The 16195-nt window shown below is 44.9% G+C and overlaps 1 protein-coding gene across 6 annotated transcripts in view; it reads left to right on the top strand.

The window, feature by feature from the left end:
- Positions 1–16195, top strand: part of LOC105185180 (Down syndrome cell adhesion molecule-like protein Dscam2) — a 195387-nt gene that overhangs the window by 98257 nt on the left and 80935 nt on the right. For all 6 annotated transcript variants that reach the window (XM_025304935.1, XM_025304931.1, XM_025304932.1 and 3 more), the window contains exon 4: positions 2335–2496. In XM_025304935.1, the coding sequence (XP_025160720.1) occupies positions 2335–2496 (162 nt within the window). The remainder of the gene's footprint in view (positions 1–2334; positions 2497–16195) is intronic.

Genomic DNA, 16195 nt, shown 5'->3' with positions numbered 1-16195 from the left:
AATGTGCGTGTCTCGCTGACTCTCTCGTTAAGATATTAACCAGCGGCGAAACGTGAAAAATTATTGTTAAACGACCAGCGACGGGTAGATGGAGATTCAGCGACGAATGCAGTCATGTAGAATTGCGCCACTCGTCTCTCAGCGATAAGTATGTTGGTTTATCAACGTGACAGTAATTCTTCTTGACTGAGTAACCTCCGTCGCGCAAAACACGTACGATCGAATGATTCGATGTTAAATGTATTAAGAGCGGCCATCTCTCCAATTGAAAGCGTCGGATTTCATTCATTTTTCGACATTTTCCATGCTGTCTCCACGTCGTTAGTATTGGATTTGGAAGGAAGCGACGTCGTACTTTTGGCTCAAAATTGAAGCAAATTTATTCATATTTAAAAGCAATTTCAATCAGTAATCAGCAACGGCCGTTGTCTTCTGTAATTTTCTTTTTCTTTGGGCAGCTGCATAATTCTTTGCGCGTGGAATGTTTCTGTTGAAAGTGGTTTTTATACTCTCTTGCGAGGAAGCGAACGCCTTGCCATTAAGGAAGTTCTGCAAGGACCGGAGCAAGTAACAATCCGAAGAAACAATGTCTGCTGAATACGTCGAGTACGATAGAACATCCCAGCCGAGAGCAATATTTTTTCCGCGGGTGGTCGAAAAAGTACGAGTCCTGGCATTGTTCTGATGACATAGAACGCTCCTTCTATTCAGCAGTTCTGACCGTTCTTCTGCGATGCTTTCCTCTTAAAAAAACGGGTCGTTTCCGTTGCGTTTAAGTAACGAATCTCAGGTGGAAATGTGATCGATAAAATTTTTCCCGACAAATCATGCGGCACGCAAGCATCAAGGCAATTCACGTATTCCAGCTCGTGCAGATGCTCGATGACGATTGTATATGATAAATGGAGTATCTCTGCGTAATCTCCCGCGTCGTGTACCGCCGATTATTCCCGATTAAAGTCTTGATTTAGTCGTCATCAGCGATCAACTGGCCGACCAGAGCGCTTTTCATCTTCGATCGGCGACATAACGCGAAACCTCGCAAACCATCTCTCGCGTTCGGTTACGGCATTCTCGCCACACACGGCGGATATTATTTTTCGCTCGAGTCGTGTTTTTCCCTTTTCGAAAGTAAAACAGTATCAAACAGCGAAAATACAGTGTGCTTTGCTCCATTTTTCTCTCGACCGCGAGCGAACGCAAATGCTCCTACAGACAATTTCCACACGTTAAATGACGCTTAGAAGTGCCAGCTGTCATAGTAATAATATGCACACTTAAGCCATTTAGATCAAAAAGTTACATTCTACAAAATAAAACGCACTCCAAAGCTATCATCCATTGATGGAAAACATCACACTTTCCTTTCAACTCAATAATTCCTAGACTCTATTTTCCTGGATATAACGGACGGATAAAATTAATCTTTTAATATCTTTGTTATGTTTAATACTCTCCGTAACCTTTCATAATTAATCACGCCGGTCAGTTAACGTTTCCACGTAATGGTCTACATTTTGTCGGGAACGAAATTGATTCGACTTTTGTCGAAGAATACGCCCGCTCAGAGAGGAACGGCGCGTATTAATCACGCAGACAGTAGAAATGATCGTCTTTCGATTCCGCGAGCTCGCTGGAAGAGCAATATTCGTCATTCAGATCCGCCGCTCGAACAGTCTCGATATATCGTCCCCGTCGTCTCCTTAAACCGTCATATTGGACTCAGCTATCACGTTCCCCATCTGCCGTCTCTCCGGAGAGATTAACGTATATCGCGATTGTCGAGTGCGCGGAGATGGCCGCGATAAAAAGCAAATTTCAGCGGAGCAGTCGTCGACAGAGAGAGAGAGAGAGAGAGAGAGAGAGAGAGAGAGAGAGAGAGAGAGAGAGATCGACCATTTCACTTCAATGTCGCCAAAACCGTCAAGAAATCGCGCGGATAGAAACGACAGACGAAGCGGAGAAGTCGCGACGACGTTACGCGTCGAAGGGCAGTTCTCTTCCGAGACGGTCTCTCCTTTCCATTTCTCCGACGGGATTATCCTCGCGAGTCCGACATTTCGCTTCACGACGATATAACCGATTCTCCTCCGTTTCCCTCCACTCCTCCTCGTTCTCTTTCTTTTCTCCCGTGGTGCTTCCCTTTTTTTATTTTCACTTTTTACCGTTCCGTAGTCTTTGTCGTGGCACGGAGAGCGCGATGGTGGTCCATCGCTTTCGTTCTCTCTCTCTCTCTCTCTCTCTCTCTCTCCCCCCCTCTCTCATTTTGTCGCTCTCGCTCCGCTTTTGTCCTGCCATTTTTCTCTGCTCAAGCGGCCGTAACTTTTCTTCCAGTGGTGCGCCAAAAGTATGAGGTGCAAGTGCGAGATGCCTACGTCCTGGCGGGCAACACCGGGGTGCTCAGGTGCGAGATACCGGCCTTCGTCAAGGAGTACGTCGCGGTCACGTCCTGGTTCCAGGATTCGGCCTTTAACATTTACCCCACCGCGGAGAGTGGTAAGTGCAATTATGCTGACCCACATGAGAGCTAAATATCGCATGAGTCCGGCTCTCCCGGACGAGACGGAGCCCACCACGGGGTGGTATCGTAACGCTGCTAGCGAGAAACCGGAGCTCACTTGAGGCTCGCTCCGGCGCTTGACATCTTTTACGCAGGGCGAAGTAAGCGTGCTCTTTTGAGAGATCTCGCAGCCCATTGTTTATTTCGCGGAGCTTCCGTTGGAGGTAACTCGAGTCTCTCGGATCGCTCTTATTATACGCTCCTTTTACGCTCTCCTTTACATCTTTGCGTTATTTTACATTTTTACGGAACGTTCTCTCAAGTTATCTCTCGCTCGGGAGTAATTCGCTTCGACACACGAGACGCTTAGTCTCATCGATGAAGCTGTATATTTTTTTTCGCTTTCTCCAAGAATCGTCGTCGCTCTTCTTCTCGTTAATTCTGCCGTTTATCCCGTTTATCTTGCACTCTTGGTCTCGCTATTTACAGTACACGTCTAGACGCTGCTAATTCTTCGTTTATCTTGCTGAGCGTCGAGCAGGTGTCTGTAAGGTTGCGCTTTGCCGCTGTGTACGCTGTGTCGCGATGCGCTGAACTTTGGTAATGTCTGAAGAGAAATGGAGAGTCATCGCGCGCTTTTTACGCGCGACGGGGGGTTGTTCGCGGGGATATAAGTTATTCCGCGCTTTAGAATTCATAGGGGCGCCGACCCTTTGTTTTTCCCTAAGCATTGATAAGCGCGCAATAAGCAATCGTAGAAGAACTATTACGGCGCAGCATTGTTGCGCGCTGGAACAAAGATCCGTCGTTGTATTGTTCAGAAATTATTCCGCGCTTTGGAATTCATGAAGCGCTGATTCTTCCTAAGCATTAATACAGCATGGCGCACATAACTGTCCCCCCGCGTTGCAGCGGTGTTCACGGATACACGAGTCTGCGCGCGTCGTAAAATGCAATACACTCGGACGGTAATCCCGATTGAGCGCGATTGTAAATAATTCCTCCGTTTCCTTCTGCGGAAAATCACTCAACAATCCGCGTGCTTTCTTAAGACCGTGTCACGCTAGCGACTCGCGCGGCTGCGACTGCGATTTCTTGTTCTCCAATCACACTTGCGATTGGCGATCGCGGCTGCGGTTAAATACTGTTAACATTGCAAGAGCATTTTCAATATGAATATGGGTTTGATACGATTGAGACGTAAAAAGAAGATATGTGCAATGGTGACATTTGCTATAATTACGGAGTATCACAAGACACTACCACGCAGGAAAATATGGGTGAAACCATGGATAGCTCTAAATAATAGTCTATCTCCTTATTAAATTGTTTTGACATTTAAAAAATAAGTATGTAACACATAAAACAACACTAGATATAACCTTATTCTAATGATCACCGACTTCTACGTGCTATTAAATAAATGTGATTGTGACGAGCGCGTCACGTGATTATACGGGGTTCTGCGATCGGTTGCGACTGCGACTCGAAAAATGGATACGGTCTTTACGCGTACGTCGCGTCGCGTTTGGTCGCTGTTCAAAGGAGAAGCAAAAAACGAGAACGAGGATTCGAGCGTTCGAGCAAACTTGACCTCTGCGTCTGGGAATCCACGAGACACGCGAATCGAGAAAGCGACCGTGAAAGCAAATTTCACGGATTCAATTCTCGCGAGCTCGCGCGCGCGATTTTTTCGCGTCCAGCGTGAAATGGTCTGCCGGGGAAGCGCGCTGAGCTCTCGATAAAAATCCGAAGGACAAACACGAGGGACTTCTTTTCTCCTCGTCGCGCTTCGCATGAGTCACGCGTACACCGGCGGACCGCGACGCGGCGGAACGCGGAACGCGGAACGCGCGCGAGAGAGCGGCGCGCATTATGGCCGGCCCGGTCAATATCCGAGTTAATTAGAGTTTGAGGGCGCGATTCGAGCGGCACGTGTGTACACGCACCGCGTCGGCGTCCTCCTCCTCCACCATCCCCCTCCCCCCGTATAAATCGCGATATTACCAAATGTAGCGCCGCGCCACAACGTGACGTCACGTGGAGAAGCAGCGGGTGGGCGGGGACGGAGGGTTAATAAAATGCGAAGCTGCGCGACGCGTTTTTTTCCTCCTCCTCCTTTTCTTCCTTTCTCCCTTTCGGAAACGACTCTTTTATGCCGCGAAGCCGCGCCTTATGGCTAATATTTCCGCCGATAGTTTCGCGTCTTCTCGCGCGCCGCGTGCTCGCACGGCGCGCTCCGTGGATTGAAAGTTCTCGCGGATCGTTCGCCTGGAAAGTTTCAATCGGAAAATGCGCCGATTCAATTGTCCCGTTAAATTGAAATGGCGGACATAATTTATCGCACGGCCGCGCGCGCGTATAATTCGCGTCTCCGAGCCGCGAGTAATTTTCAGCGATCGGCGGCCTTTATTTTACTCTACATCCGATATCGCAAAACTGTCGCTTCCCAAGGCAATCCCTTTTTACACACAGTTGCTCAGAGTATTACAATATTTTTATCTCGCCTTGTATACGAATCGGTAAGGAGAAAATTTGACTTCAATTCCGCGAGTTCTTCGAGCTCTGCGTAAATATACAGAAAAGGGTACATCTCACCGGTTTTCTCATTTTGAAATATGTTATGAAGGATGAAATTCTGAGTGACTTCCTGATACAACTATATGGGGTCGCTTATAGTTTCCGAGATATCTGATTTTTAAGTTTTGGAATTTTGATTATCCTGGAATCAAATATCGTAAGCTGACATTATTTACAGTACAATCCAAACAGTTAATCCAAACATTGTATATATATAGAAATATAGGAAACAGTATATATAAGCGGGAGTGGGGCTCCGCCCCAAAAAATCCTAACCTAATCTAACTTATTGCATCTTTATATATTGTTGGGCGATATCGAAAAGATCTCCTTAAAAGCCACAACATCTAATTATATGGAAATATTATAACAAGTTAAGTTGAACCAAGTGATAGATCTTAAGAGAACTTTTTCAACAATGTCCGAAAATATATAAAGATGCAATAAGTTAGGTTAGGATTTGTTTGGGAAGGGGCAGAGCCCCTCTCCCGCTTATATACTGTTATTATATACTGTTTTCTATATTTAAAGTGAATGAAAACTGCATTTACCGAGCTCTGCTCTTTGCATCGCGAAAATAACGTTGATATGATATAACGTGCAAATGATACTTTGATATCACGACTTTAATACTCGCTCGACGATATTTTCCATTTTCGCAAGTTTCGTTATAAATATGTTCGCGAATGAGACGACGTAACGAATAAAGAGCGCTAAGTTTATCGTCGGGGCCGACGAATTTTCGCCGGGCGAATTCAAGCGCTCTCGCAATTTCACCCCAACGAGAAGTCAAGCACCTGACGCACCATGGAAACTTTCTCAAATTCGTTTTCCCCGTATGTGTCATAATGGCAGGCATTGTGCTCCGCGCGCTCTCGCCGACTCAGCCGAGGAAAGAGGAACGAAACGTGACGCATTGTCGTCGTGTTTCGATCGCGACTACTAGCGGCTTTTCAAGACACCCCACGTGCGTGCGCAGCATTGAACGCAAAAATACCCTCTCTCTTTCTCGCCGAAGTATTTTCGTTCTACGTCCCCTCGTTCGTTCGTTGCCACCTGCCGAATTCGTCGAATGTTTCCATCGTTATAAATTACGTCCACTCCTCTCCCCCCCTCACCCCTGTCGAGCAAACGACGAAGTTTCTCGCGTCGACAGGTTCCAGCCGCTCGACGCACGCCAAAGTTTTCTAGGTGATTCGTTTTCCATTTAGAAGCGCGCATCTTTCGGAGTCTCCAAGTCGCTCTCTCTCTCTCTCTCTCTCTCGCTTTCCCTCCTGCTCCCGCCCCCCCTCCCCCGTTCAGATTAGATCTTCCTCTGCGAGCCGGCCAAAGCGCGGGATCTCGTTTGATTTAATCCGAGGTTTCGTCGTCTACTCGACAGACGTGAAGAAACGGCTCGTTTATGAAGTTTAATCGCTTTCGGGAACAGTCTCGCGCGCGCACGTGGTGCTCCAGCGTTAAATTTACTCTCCGTATAAAAGCCTCTCTCTGTCTTTTCGACATCGGCGGCGCAGGCCGCCGATATTGGTGCGCAGGCAGACTCGGGAATAAATGGACTAAATTGCAATGCACAGTCGCTGTACGGCAAATTCGGCTGCGATCTCTCAACGGTGTTTACCTTTTTGACAGATCGAAGCAGCCTGCCCGATCGAAAATATCGAATATCGATGATCGATTCGGGACGATGTTAAACGCGAAGGTAACTTGAGGTGGGACTAAGCGCAACTTTTAGGCTCCAAACTCTCTCGAGCTTTCAAATTTTCCCGATCCCACGTGATGCGTTTCTCTCTCTCTCTCTCTCTCTCTCTCTCTCTCTCACTCTTTGCACACACGTGGCGCAAAAAATCGCTCTAATTTCGCGAATCAGAAAGATACGGCGCGCGCGATATGAATTTTTCCGGCAAACACAGCCGCAATGTAACATGTTTGCTCATTACACAAAGTGTCTGAAAAGCATATAAACAAACAGCAGGTCGTTTCTCTCGGAACACTCCGCTCGGTTATTAGTTTCGCGCACGCCGTGAGCACGTTTGCGAGCGACGGATAGCGGCTGTATCGACGCTTCGAGAGAGTCGACGTGAAGTGCCGGAGATGGCTACCACCCGGATGCAAGCAACTCCAACACGAAACGTTCAACCGCAATGCAAATTAGCTCGAGCTGCTTGTCTATGGGAACGTCGAACTATTCCGTCCACAGCAGTCGTCTCGGCGGCTTCCATTTGTTTCTGAGCTACCTCGCAAGTGCGCATTCGGTGCTAACATACGCTAAAGAATGGACTCCGTGTTCCGGAGCGTCCAGCTTTGCGCGATAACCTTTGCGTAATAACCGGGGCCATAAGCGTTACGGTATAATTTATTACGGAACTCGTGTGTACGTGTGTGCGTACTTTTGGCTTTATTCTTTTATTTACACAGCACTGTATCTGCCGCGAACTGAACTGAAGAAAAGTTACGACAAATGCGCGACAAACTCGCCTCGTATTCTAACCAAGGAGAAATACTATTGAGTTTTAGAAAATAACTCGCGTCGCAGTGTCGCGTATAGTACAGTATAAAATTATATGAAAATATGACCCAAAAACAGTCTTTTATATCCTAGCATATCGAAGCATAGTTGAAGTTTTTAAAGTCATGCGAAAATGGAAAAGTTACTGGCAACGCGAGTTTAAAAATATCCTCGCCGTTCCAGTTATCGATATAGACGATTTTAGGCTGCACTCTAGCGCGCGATTTAATAATGCATCAATTTTCGCCTGTTATTATTTCGCCCGTTATATATCAATACATTCTATATTGATATTAAATCGCGCGCAGTGCTATATTTCGCGTTCATATCGCCCCTTCGCGGCTAATGGTTGCGCGTCTTGCGGGCGCATTTTATGACGTGTAATTTATATGGGAATTATCGGGCCGAGAAGTTTATAATGCAAATTCTTTTATGACGCTGATACTCCCGCCGACGAAAATGCCAAACTGTGTCGCTCCGTAGTGTCCGATCCACGTCATGGCGTCTCATTATTATCTCTCTACTTTTTCTACCGTGGGATCGTTACGTTCCTCTTTTCTCATAGTCTTCGCTGTCTGGTAAATGGACGTCCGGCGTTGTATTTTGTTACGGATAAAAATATCAAATGCTGCATATTGATTTACAACTAGACGTTTCATCGCTTCGCCGGAGACATTTAATCACATCAATTATAGCAGCATACGACAATAGCTTGAATTTTTTTATACTTTACTTTATATTTTACACTTCAAACAATTACTACTTCTCTCTTATGAAATGAAATTTTCATCTCCGCGAGTAAAAATAAATAGCTGCGTCACGCTCGAACCCCGACAAAAACTAATCAGAATCAAATAGTCATTTTCCAACTCATGTTTATGCATACACCGACTTCCTTTCTTCCTTTTACATTTTCATCCATCGAAGCTTTTTATATTCGTGCATTTAAAAGGAAATTATTAAGCACGTGCAGCCACAGGACATTCAGCCATGGATGAAAATTTGTCAAAAGTACTTGTCTTTTTGTCCGCGGGAAATACCTTCCGCTGCGCATTATGCCGCGTTTACTTTCCCTGTACCAACGCGATCCTAAGCAGCTTCTGTTTCCCTTCTCGCTCTTATTTATACCTCTTTTCGCGTTCATCATATTTACTTTCATCATATTTACTTTCGTGTCTTCACCGCCTCTTCACCGCGATTATTCTTTGCAGTATCTCTGATGACAATTCAGATATTTTTCTTGGTACAAGGATATTTCTCGCAGCTACGAATTTACTGACGCGTCCGCTTAAAATTTACTCTCTATCGAAGAGAGATTTAGTCATTCGAGCTCTCTGTTTTTACGTATGTGCAACAAGCCCCGATTAGTCGCTGAAATATTTTCAAAATAAATACTTTTTGTTCCGTTACACAATTTCCGCTTCGTTTTCCTTGATTTAACGTATTCCTAAAATCTGAAAATCCTAAAATCGTTTATACTGATTGAAAAGGAACGTCGAATATGTATATTTCCAACGGGACAAATCACATATCATTATTCTTCCTTTCTGGGCTTCGAGCGCCCAGAGCGCCCTGTATCCTTTCAGCAAAGTAATACGCGATATTATTGCACGAGAGTGCTCGACACCGGCGCCATCGATAAGCGTCTAAATTTTTCATATGTAAGCCGATGGGGGTGACGATACGTAAGCCTTCTATACGGGTATAAGCCGCGAAGGATAGCCGAATGATACGTATAGCGATAACAGCCGTGCTTTCATTCACAGCTCTCCGTCGGTTCCTGAGATCCCCTTTCACGCGAGGCAAAAGTAACCATCGTGGATTTTTCATCACGTAAAAGCATGAGTCTAAACTTGTGAATTTTCGCAAGAGGAGCGAAGCGTCTAAATGAAGGGCGGGACACGAGTTTCTCTCGAACGATATGTTAATTCCCGAGATCGACGAGTTTCAGGCGTAACTTGACGGCTGAAAGATCAACCGAATCGAACAGGTGACGCGCATCTTTTCGGTGAATGATTTCGGCGAAGATAGCGAAAATGACGTCCTCAACGACGCGATTCCCGAATGACGTACGATTAGCACGCGGTAAGACACCCCTCCTTCCGTCGTTAACTGTAATATCGTTCGGAAAGTTCCAATATACCGCCCCCGGAATTTTATCGCGGCCGGTCGGACGGCCGCGCGGCGTGCTTGAAAAATTAATCCGGCGAAACGCAATTTGACGACGTCTCTGTTTTAACCCCCCGTAAAACGGCAAGTTTGTGTACTTTGTCCCGAGGAACTTGGGCGAAGTCGTCCGGGCAATAAGTCGCGGATGCGGGAGGCAAAGTGGCGCACTTACCGGCATTCCGCCAAGTCATGAAAGAAGTAATTGTGCTTGCTCCGCGTAAGTATGACAAACGGTATCTCGGCATCGAGCCGGAAAGACGGTACAACATAATCTCCCTTAATGATCAACTTTACGCTCTTGATAAACGCCCGTTCATTTCGCGTGTTTCTGGCCCCAGAGAGAGAGAGAGAGAGAGAGAGAGAGAGAGACTGCGCATTTTATCGAGAAGATGTTTATTGCGCATGTATAAATGTAAAGGGTGTCCCAAAATTCACGCAAGAAGTACTTTTGATAGAAAACACAGGTTTATAATTAAAAACTGTAAATTTTGTATTGATTCATAAAGTATACAGTATAGGGTCGTGTATGGAATAGCATATCGGGTAAACGGCCACAGCGAAGAGAGTTCGTTGAATGGATTATGGAACAACAACAAGTGAATGCTGATTTTTCGAACAAAATCATCTTCAGCGACGAGGCTCATTTTCATCTTGATGGCTTGGTTAATCGACAAAATTGTCGCATTTGGGGTTCGGAAAATTCACGAATGATTGTTGAGAAACAAATGCATCCACAACGTGTCGCTGTTTGGTGCGGATTTTGGGCTGGAGGCATCGTCGGGCCATTCTTCTTGGAAAATGCGGCTGGTCAGCGGCAATAACAGTTAATGGTGCTCGCTATCGCGACATGATAAACCAGTTGTTCGTGCCTAAATTGCAAGATATGGATGTGGACGACATGTGGTTTCAACAAGACGGTGCCAAATGCCATACAGCCCGAGAAACAATTCAATTACCGCATGAGTCATTTCCTGGTCCTGTAATTTCCCGTTTGGCTGATCAGATTTGGCCGCTCAGATCATGCGATTTAACGCCGTTGGACTTTTTTCTTTGGGGTTTCTTGAAGTCTAAGGTTTATGCCAACAAGCCCACGACCACCCACGCCTTGAAGGAGGAAATTGAGCGCTGTATCAACGAAATTCAGCCGCATTTATGCAAAACGGTCATGGAAAATCTCAACAAAAGAGTGCACATGTGCCAGCAAAACCGTGGAGGCCATTTACCCGATATGCTGTTCCATACCCTATAACCCTATACTGTATACTTTATGAATCGATAAAAAATTTACAATTTTTAATTATAAAACTGTGTTTTCTATCAAAATTACTTCTTGCGTGAATTCCGGGACACCCTTTACATTCTACTGCACATCAAAAATACATAACAGAAAGTCGAGGCCGATAAACTTCGGAAACTTTTATATTTAATTATACGGATTACACGAGGGGGAAGGGTAGGTTGCGCTTTGACAAAGATCGCCAGAATAACGCAATTTTCGCGGACTCGGGGTCGATCTATCGTGTTCCCCGCGCGGGTGACGAACGACGCACGTGGGAACGTAACGGGAACTTTCCTTAAAATCCGAGAATCTGTGTTTCGTACACGACACTCCAGAGAGAATCTACTCGCAGCAGGGATAAATCCAGCGCGAGATATATTCCGGTAATAATCGACGTATACATAAATCATTCCCGTTCCGCTCGCAGCTCGAAGTCGCCCATCGGCGAGGAAATTGCCGTTTTCGTCTTGCGTCTTGCGTTTTTGCTCGCGTTCCATGAGGCAGCTCAGTTTCGCGATTGTGCGTTTCGCGTTATTAAATAAGTTATTATTTCCCCACGAGAGCTGGGAGAGGAACGTGACTTGACGTGGGGAAAAATCTCCAGGATGAAGCAACAAAAGAGTCACTGAAAATATTCGAGTTTATGGAGTCTATACAATTTTTCGTACAAATAATTGTACACACGAAGATTTGAAATATAAATCTGTTGTGGTGACACAACATATACGGAGTGTAGCTGAATTTTACCGACAAACTCACGGCACAGATTCTGAATATTAACTAAAGATATTTACTAAATATTTACTAAATATTAACTAAAGAATATCAAGTAAATTTACTGGTGCGACACTGGTGCATCGCTGCCGCTTGTCGCGAACGAAATTAAAAAGATGTATTATTGCCCCTTGATTTTATAAACGTCTACATTTTCAAGGAGCTTGTAGATGTGGCAGACATTTTCTACGATAAACAAAATTTTACAATATATTGCTGTAAAAATCCAACTACTTACATTAAAAGAATATGCGATTTGATGAATAAAATACGTTCTTTTGTTCAAACTGAGATTGCAGCAGCTCTCGTATCTTTCCGCACCTGAGGACTTGTGTTCACAAAAACCTCTCCACACTTGATCACTATGTAGAATCCATCTTGCGAGTCCGTCGGTGAAGTTCAAACACACCCTGTGCGTACAGCCCCGACATCGTAACCTCGCGAATTCACGTTTATCTCGCAAAGTTAAAGAAGATTATTCCCAGTTATCGTCGCGGATGTTCGATCGCCAAAGTAATTGGTTCAATCGGCTTTATCGTTAAATCTGCAAGAGATTCAGAAATTGGAATCTAGATATGCAGATGACCGGGGTACGAAATAGTGTAGCCGCTAACCCGCTTCAATCTGGAAGCGTAGCCGCTATGCCGGCGGTAATATTGAATTTGCGATCGGAGCCGTCGGATTAGAATTTCAATGGCGACTTACAATTAGTCGCTTCGATTGTCATAATGTCCATCGCAATTTCCCTTATCGCGCGTAATAGCGCATCTACGCGCGACCTCGCGCGTAGACGGTTACACGTCTCGCGCGAGCGAGCGCCCTGCTATAATTGAACGTGATATAACGTGAGAATGATAGTAGAACCGGATTTACGTCGGTGGAAATATACTTCTTCGTTCGCGCGGCATATTTCAGGTCCATTTCCAAATTATTATGCAAGAAGCTTTTAGTCTGGAATAAAATTTAAATTCGCCTTGAAGTTACTTCCCGCCGAGGTCTTCCTCGGGAAGAGATGCGTATAAGAATCGGACTTTTTACTCAAATGAAATCTTCCTCCATCGGAGTTCCACGCGGGAAGGATACAACGACCATTATCCGGCGCGTTCTCCCGCCGGATAATGGTTAGAGGGCACAACGCAAATGGCCGTGGGTTCTGATATCAAATCGTACTTGTTGATTAAACCTGCATTTAAGCTGATTAACTCTCGACAGGGATACCGATTCTGCATGATATATCGAATGGACGTGTAACGTCATTACATATACATCGCAAGCCAGTGTGTATAACGTTCTACGCGCAATTACACACCGGATGTCCAAGATTCCTTGCACTTCCTTTCGCTCATGTATTCCATTCCGATTTGCCGGTGCGCCGATGAAATTAACTCTAAAATTAGATTGGAGCGGTTATATTGAGTTTCTTAAATTAGACAAACGCCGCTCTGACGCGCCGCTTCCAATTTCGCTCGGTCCTCAATTATATTTCTCGAACAAAGGTTTCCGGTGTTCAACGGATATTTATTTTTATATTCAAATGGATTCCTATTTGTATTCATTTTTAATCCAATATTTTATTCACATTCATATTTATCATTCACATTTATATAGAGGCGGGAATTGTAATTAAACTTTTAATTTTCCTTCTCGGTGACTAGCTAAAAATGTTTCTTAATTTTACTCGAGGAGAAAATCTTCTCAACGACATCTCCGTCGTATCGCATTTTCGATTCCGTGCAAGTTTCACCGAAAATAAGTTTGATAAACCTCTTGCGCGCGCACACGCGAGAAAGAGAGAGAGAGAGAGAGAGAGAGAGAGAGAGAGAGAGAGACAGAGACAGAGACAGAGACAGAGACAGAGACTAGCTGCTCAATAACGATCGCAACAAAAATCACTAAGCTACGAGTATAAACCACCAAAATCGCTGCGAAAGAGAAAATCGATCTCTCCCGGATATACGTTTCGCATCCGTATCGGCAATACGCGGATTAAAAAGCATCGACAATGTCATTCGCGACGTGCACTCATATATCCTCCGCCACATTTCCATCAGCGTGTCAGTTCACCGCCGAGAGGGTCTCGCGTTCGCCGACGCTGATTAGGTCGCCGGCGGTTTTTTTTTTTTCTTTTCTCTTTTCGCGTCCGACGCGTTTCGATCCTTCGAGCGGTTAGTTATGCGCCAGCACACCGCGCTCGCATTCGCATTCACTCGGTCATATCATTCCGCGTGCGCGCGCAAAAATATTCGCACGGCTCTCCCTCTCCCTCTCTCTCTCTCTCTCTCTCTCTCTCTCTTTCATCCCTCCGTCTCTGTCGCACGCACGATGCGGGATAAATTGCCACGGCCCCATCAACCAAATAGACGACGCCGCGCCGCCGCCGGCGTTTCGGCGTCCGTGGTTGCGATTCGCGGACTCTCGACCACGGTCCATTACTCTTATTAGCGCGAAATGGCATTCGCGCATGAATCTCGGCTGTAGCAAAGCCTTCTCTGGCGCGAGCCAAAGAGATTTCAATTCGCCATAGCGAGGTTCCACTTTCCCGGGCTTTGTCTTTGACCATCGATGAGTGTTTGCGGCGAGCGACGTAATAATTTAATTAACACGGCTTGCGAATATTTCATCACGTTCGCGCAAATTTTTGTTGTCTGTGAAGTTACGGAAGCTCGTTACTGCAAAATGGCAAAGGCAAGGCTCCGCTTGGATATCGAGCGAACAGTGAGTAACGAGCAAAGTACAATATCGTGAAGGTAAATATCAATTATTATTATTGCTTTTCTCCATTCGTTGCATTACTACCGTTCGATAGGAAGGCTGATCAACTGAAAATTGCGAGTGAAACGGTAACGATTCGAGTATTTTCCTTTTGATATTCCTCGAAATTAATTCCTCCCTACTCTCTTTGAACGAGCTACCCGACTAGAAATTTATCCCATGGTCCTGATCAGGTTAACCTCATTTGGACATCAGGTCCCAATAAGATGATACTATCGGGTCCTAATAAGTCATGTAACGCAGCGTGGATATCAGGACCTTGGTAAGGATTCATAGTCAAGTCCTTATGGAGTTACTTTATGGAATGGACCTTATTACGTTTTTTTTTCTTTCAAATTATGGCTCTTGATCACCCGCCACGGCTATATTGGATGATGATTAGAAATAAGAAATGACACGCTGAAAATTCTTTCATGTCATTTTCAAATAAAGAGATATTTGCATGAAATAATAATTTAGATCGCTTGAGCATACTTGTAAAATGTTTCTGAAAAGAAACATAAAATATGAATATCATAGGATCATAAAGTATCACAAGGTGACGGGACATAAAGTAGTGTCAAAGAGAAAAGTTGCATGTCACGTTAATTTTACAACTATTTATTGACTGCTAAAAAAGAGATAGTTTCTATAGCATTTTACAAATACATTCAAGTGATCTGAAGTGTTTTTTCAACGCAAACATCTTTATAGTTGGAGATGACACCGAAAAATTGTTTTGTTGAAACTTGATAATGCAAATCATATTAGGTACAATGAATAAGATCCCGACAAGGATCTGATTAACTGAACCATATTATATCATACACTAGGTTGGTACATTAAGGTCCTAATGTGGGCCCAATCATTATAACCTTATAAAGGTCTTCCTTACTCATTTGTCGTTAGGACATTATAAGGACTGACTTACTTAGAATTACCTTTCATTCACTCTATTAGGTCCTTATCAATGTTAGGTGAACCTGATCAAAATTTCTAGTCGGATAGTAGTTCGAATCAGCGTTCGGTCAGCCATCGTGTACGAGCAATTTTACTGCACTTTATGAGACATTTGTATGGTCGATAAACATTCAACGTACGCTCAGATGATGTAAAAGAGATCTTTCTCGCATTACGAATGATACACACAAATTCGCACGCGCGCGCGTGCGCGAAGAGATAAATTAAAATTAATAATCATTGAATTTAACAAACTTCCAGCAATCGTACCCCCCCCTCCCCCAGAATGAAAGCAAATGCCTCGCGTGCGTCGACGATATCGAAACATTTGTATTTTTACTCCCATTAGAGCGTTAAAAGCGGCAATAATTAATACCAATTCCGAATTCCAGCCAAGTTTTTATCAATACGCGATTAAACGGGACAGAATTAAACGCACCTCCGCGCTCATTAAATTCCACCTACCGACGCGCGAGCGCGTCTGCTTTTCTCGGCGGGCAACATTTTTGTCGGTCGGCGATCATCAACAGCAGCGCCCGGCGCAAATTCTGACTTGTCCCTTGGGCGTCACTCGCGAACACGCCGCGTCTAAATATGTCAACTATTCCTCGCCCACGGTCGCCGGGCGCGTAATCATCCCGCTCGCGGCGCGGCGCGGCGCGGCGGGCACAATGAA

Source organism: Harpegnathos saltator, unplaced genomic scaffold (genome assembly GCF_003227715.2).
Source record: "Harpegnathos saltator strain DR-91 unplaced genomic scaffold, Hsal_v8.6 scaffold659, whole genome shotgun sequence".
Lineage (NCBI taxonomy): Eukaryota > Metazoa > Arthropoda > Insecta > Hymenoptera > Formicidae > Harpegnathos > Harpegnathos saltator.
Note: the sequence above shows the minus strand (reverse complement) of the source record. Positions and strands in the feature narration are given on the sequence as shown.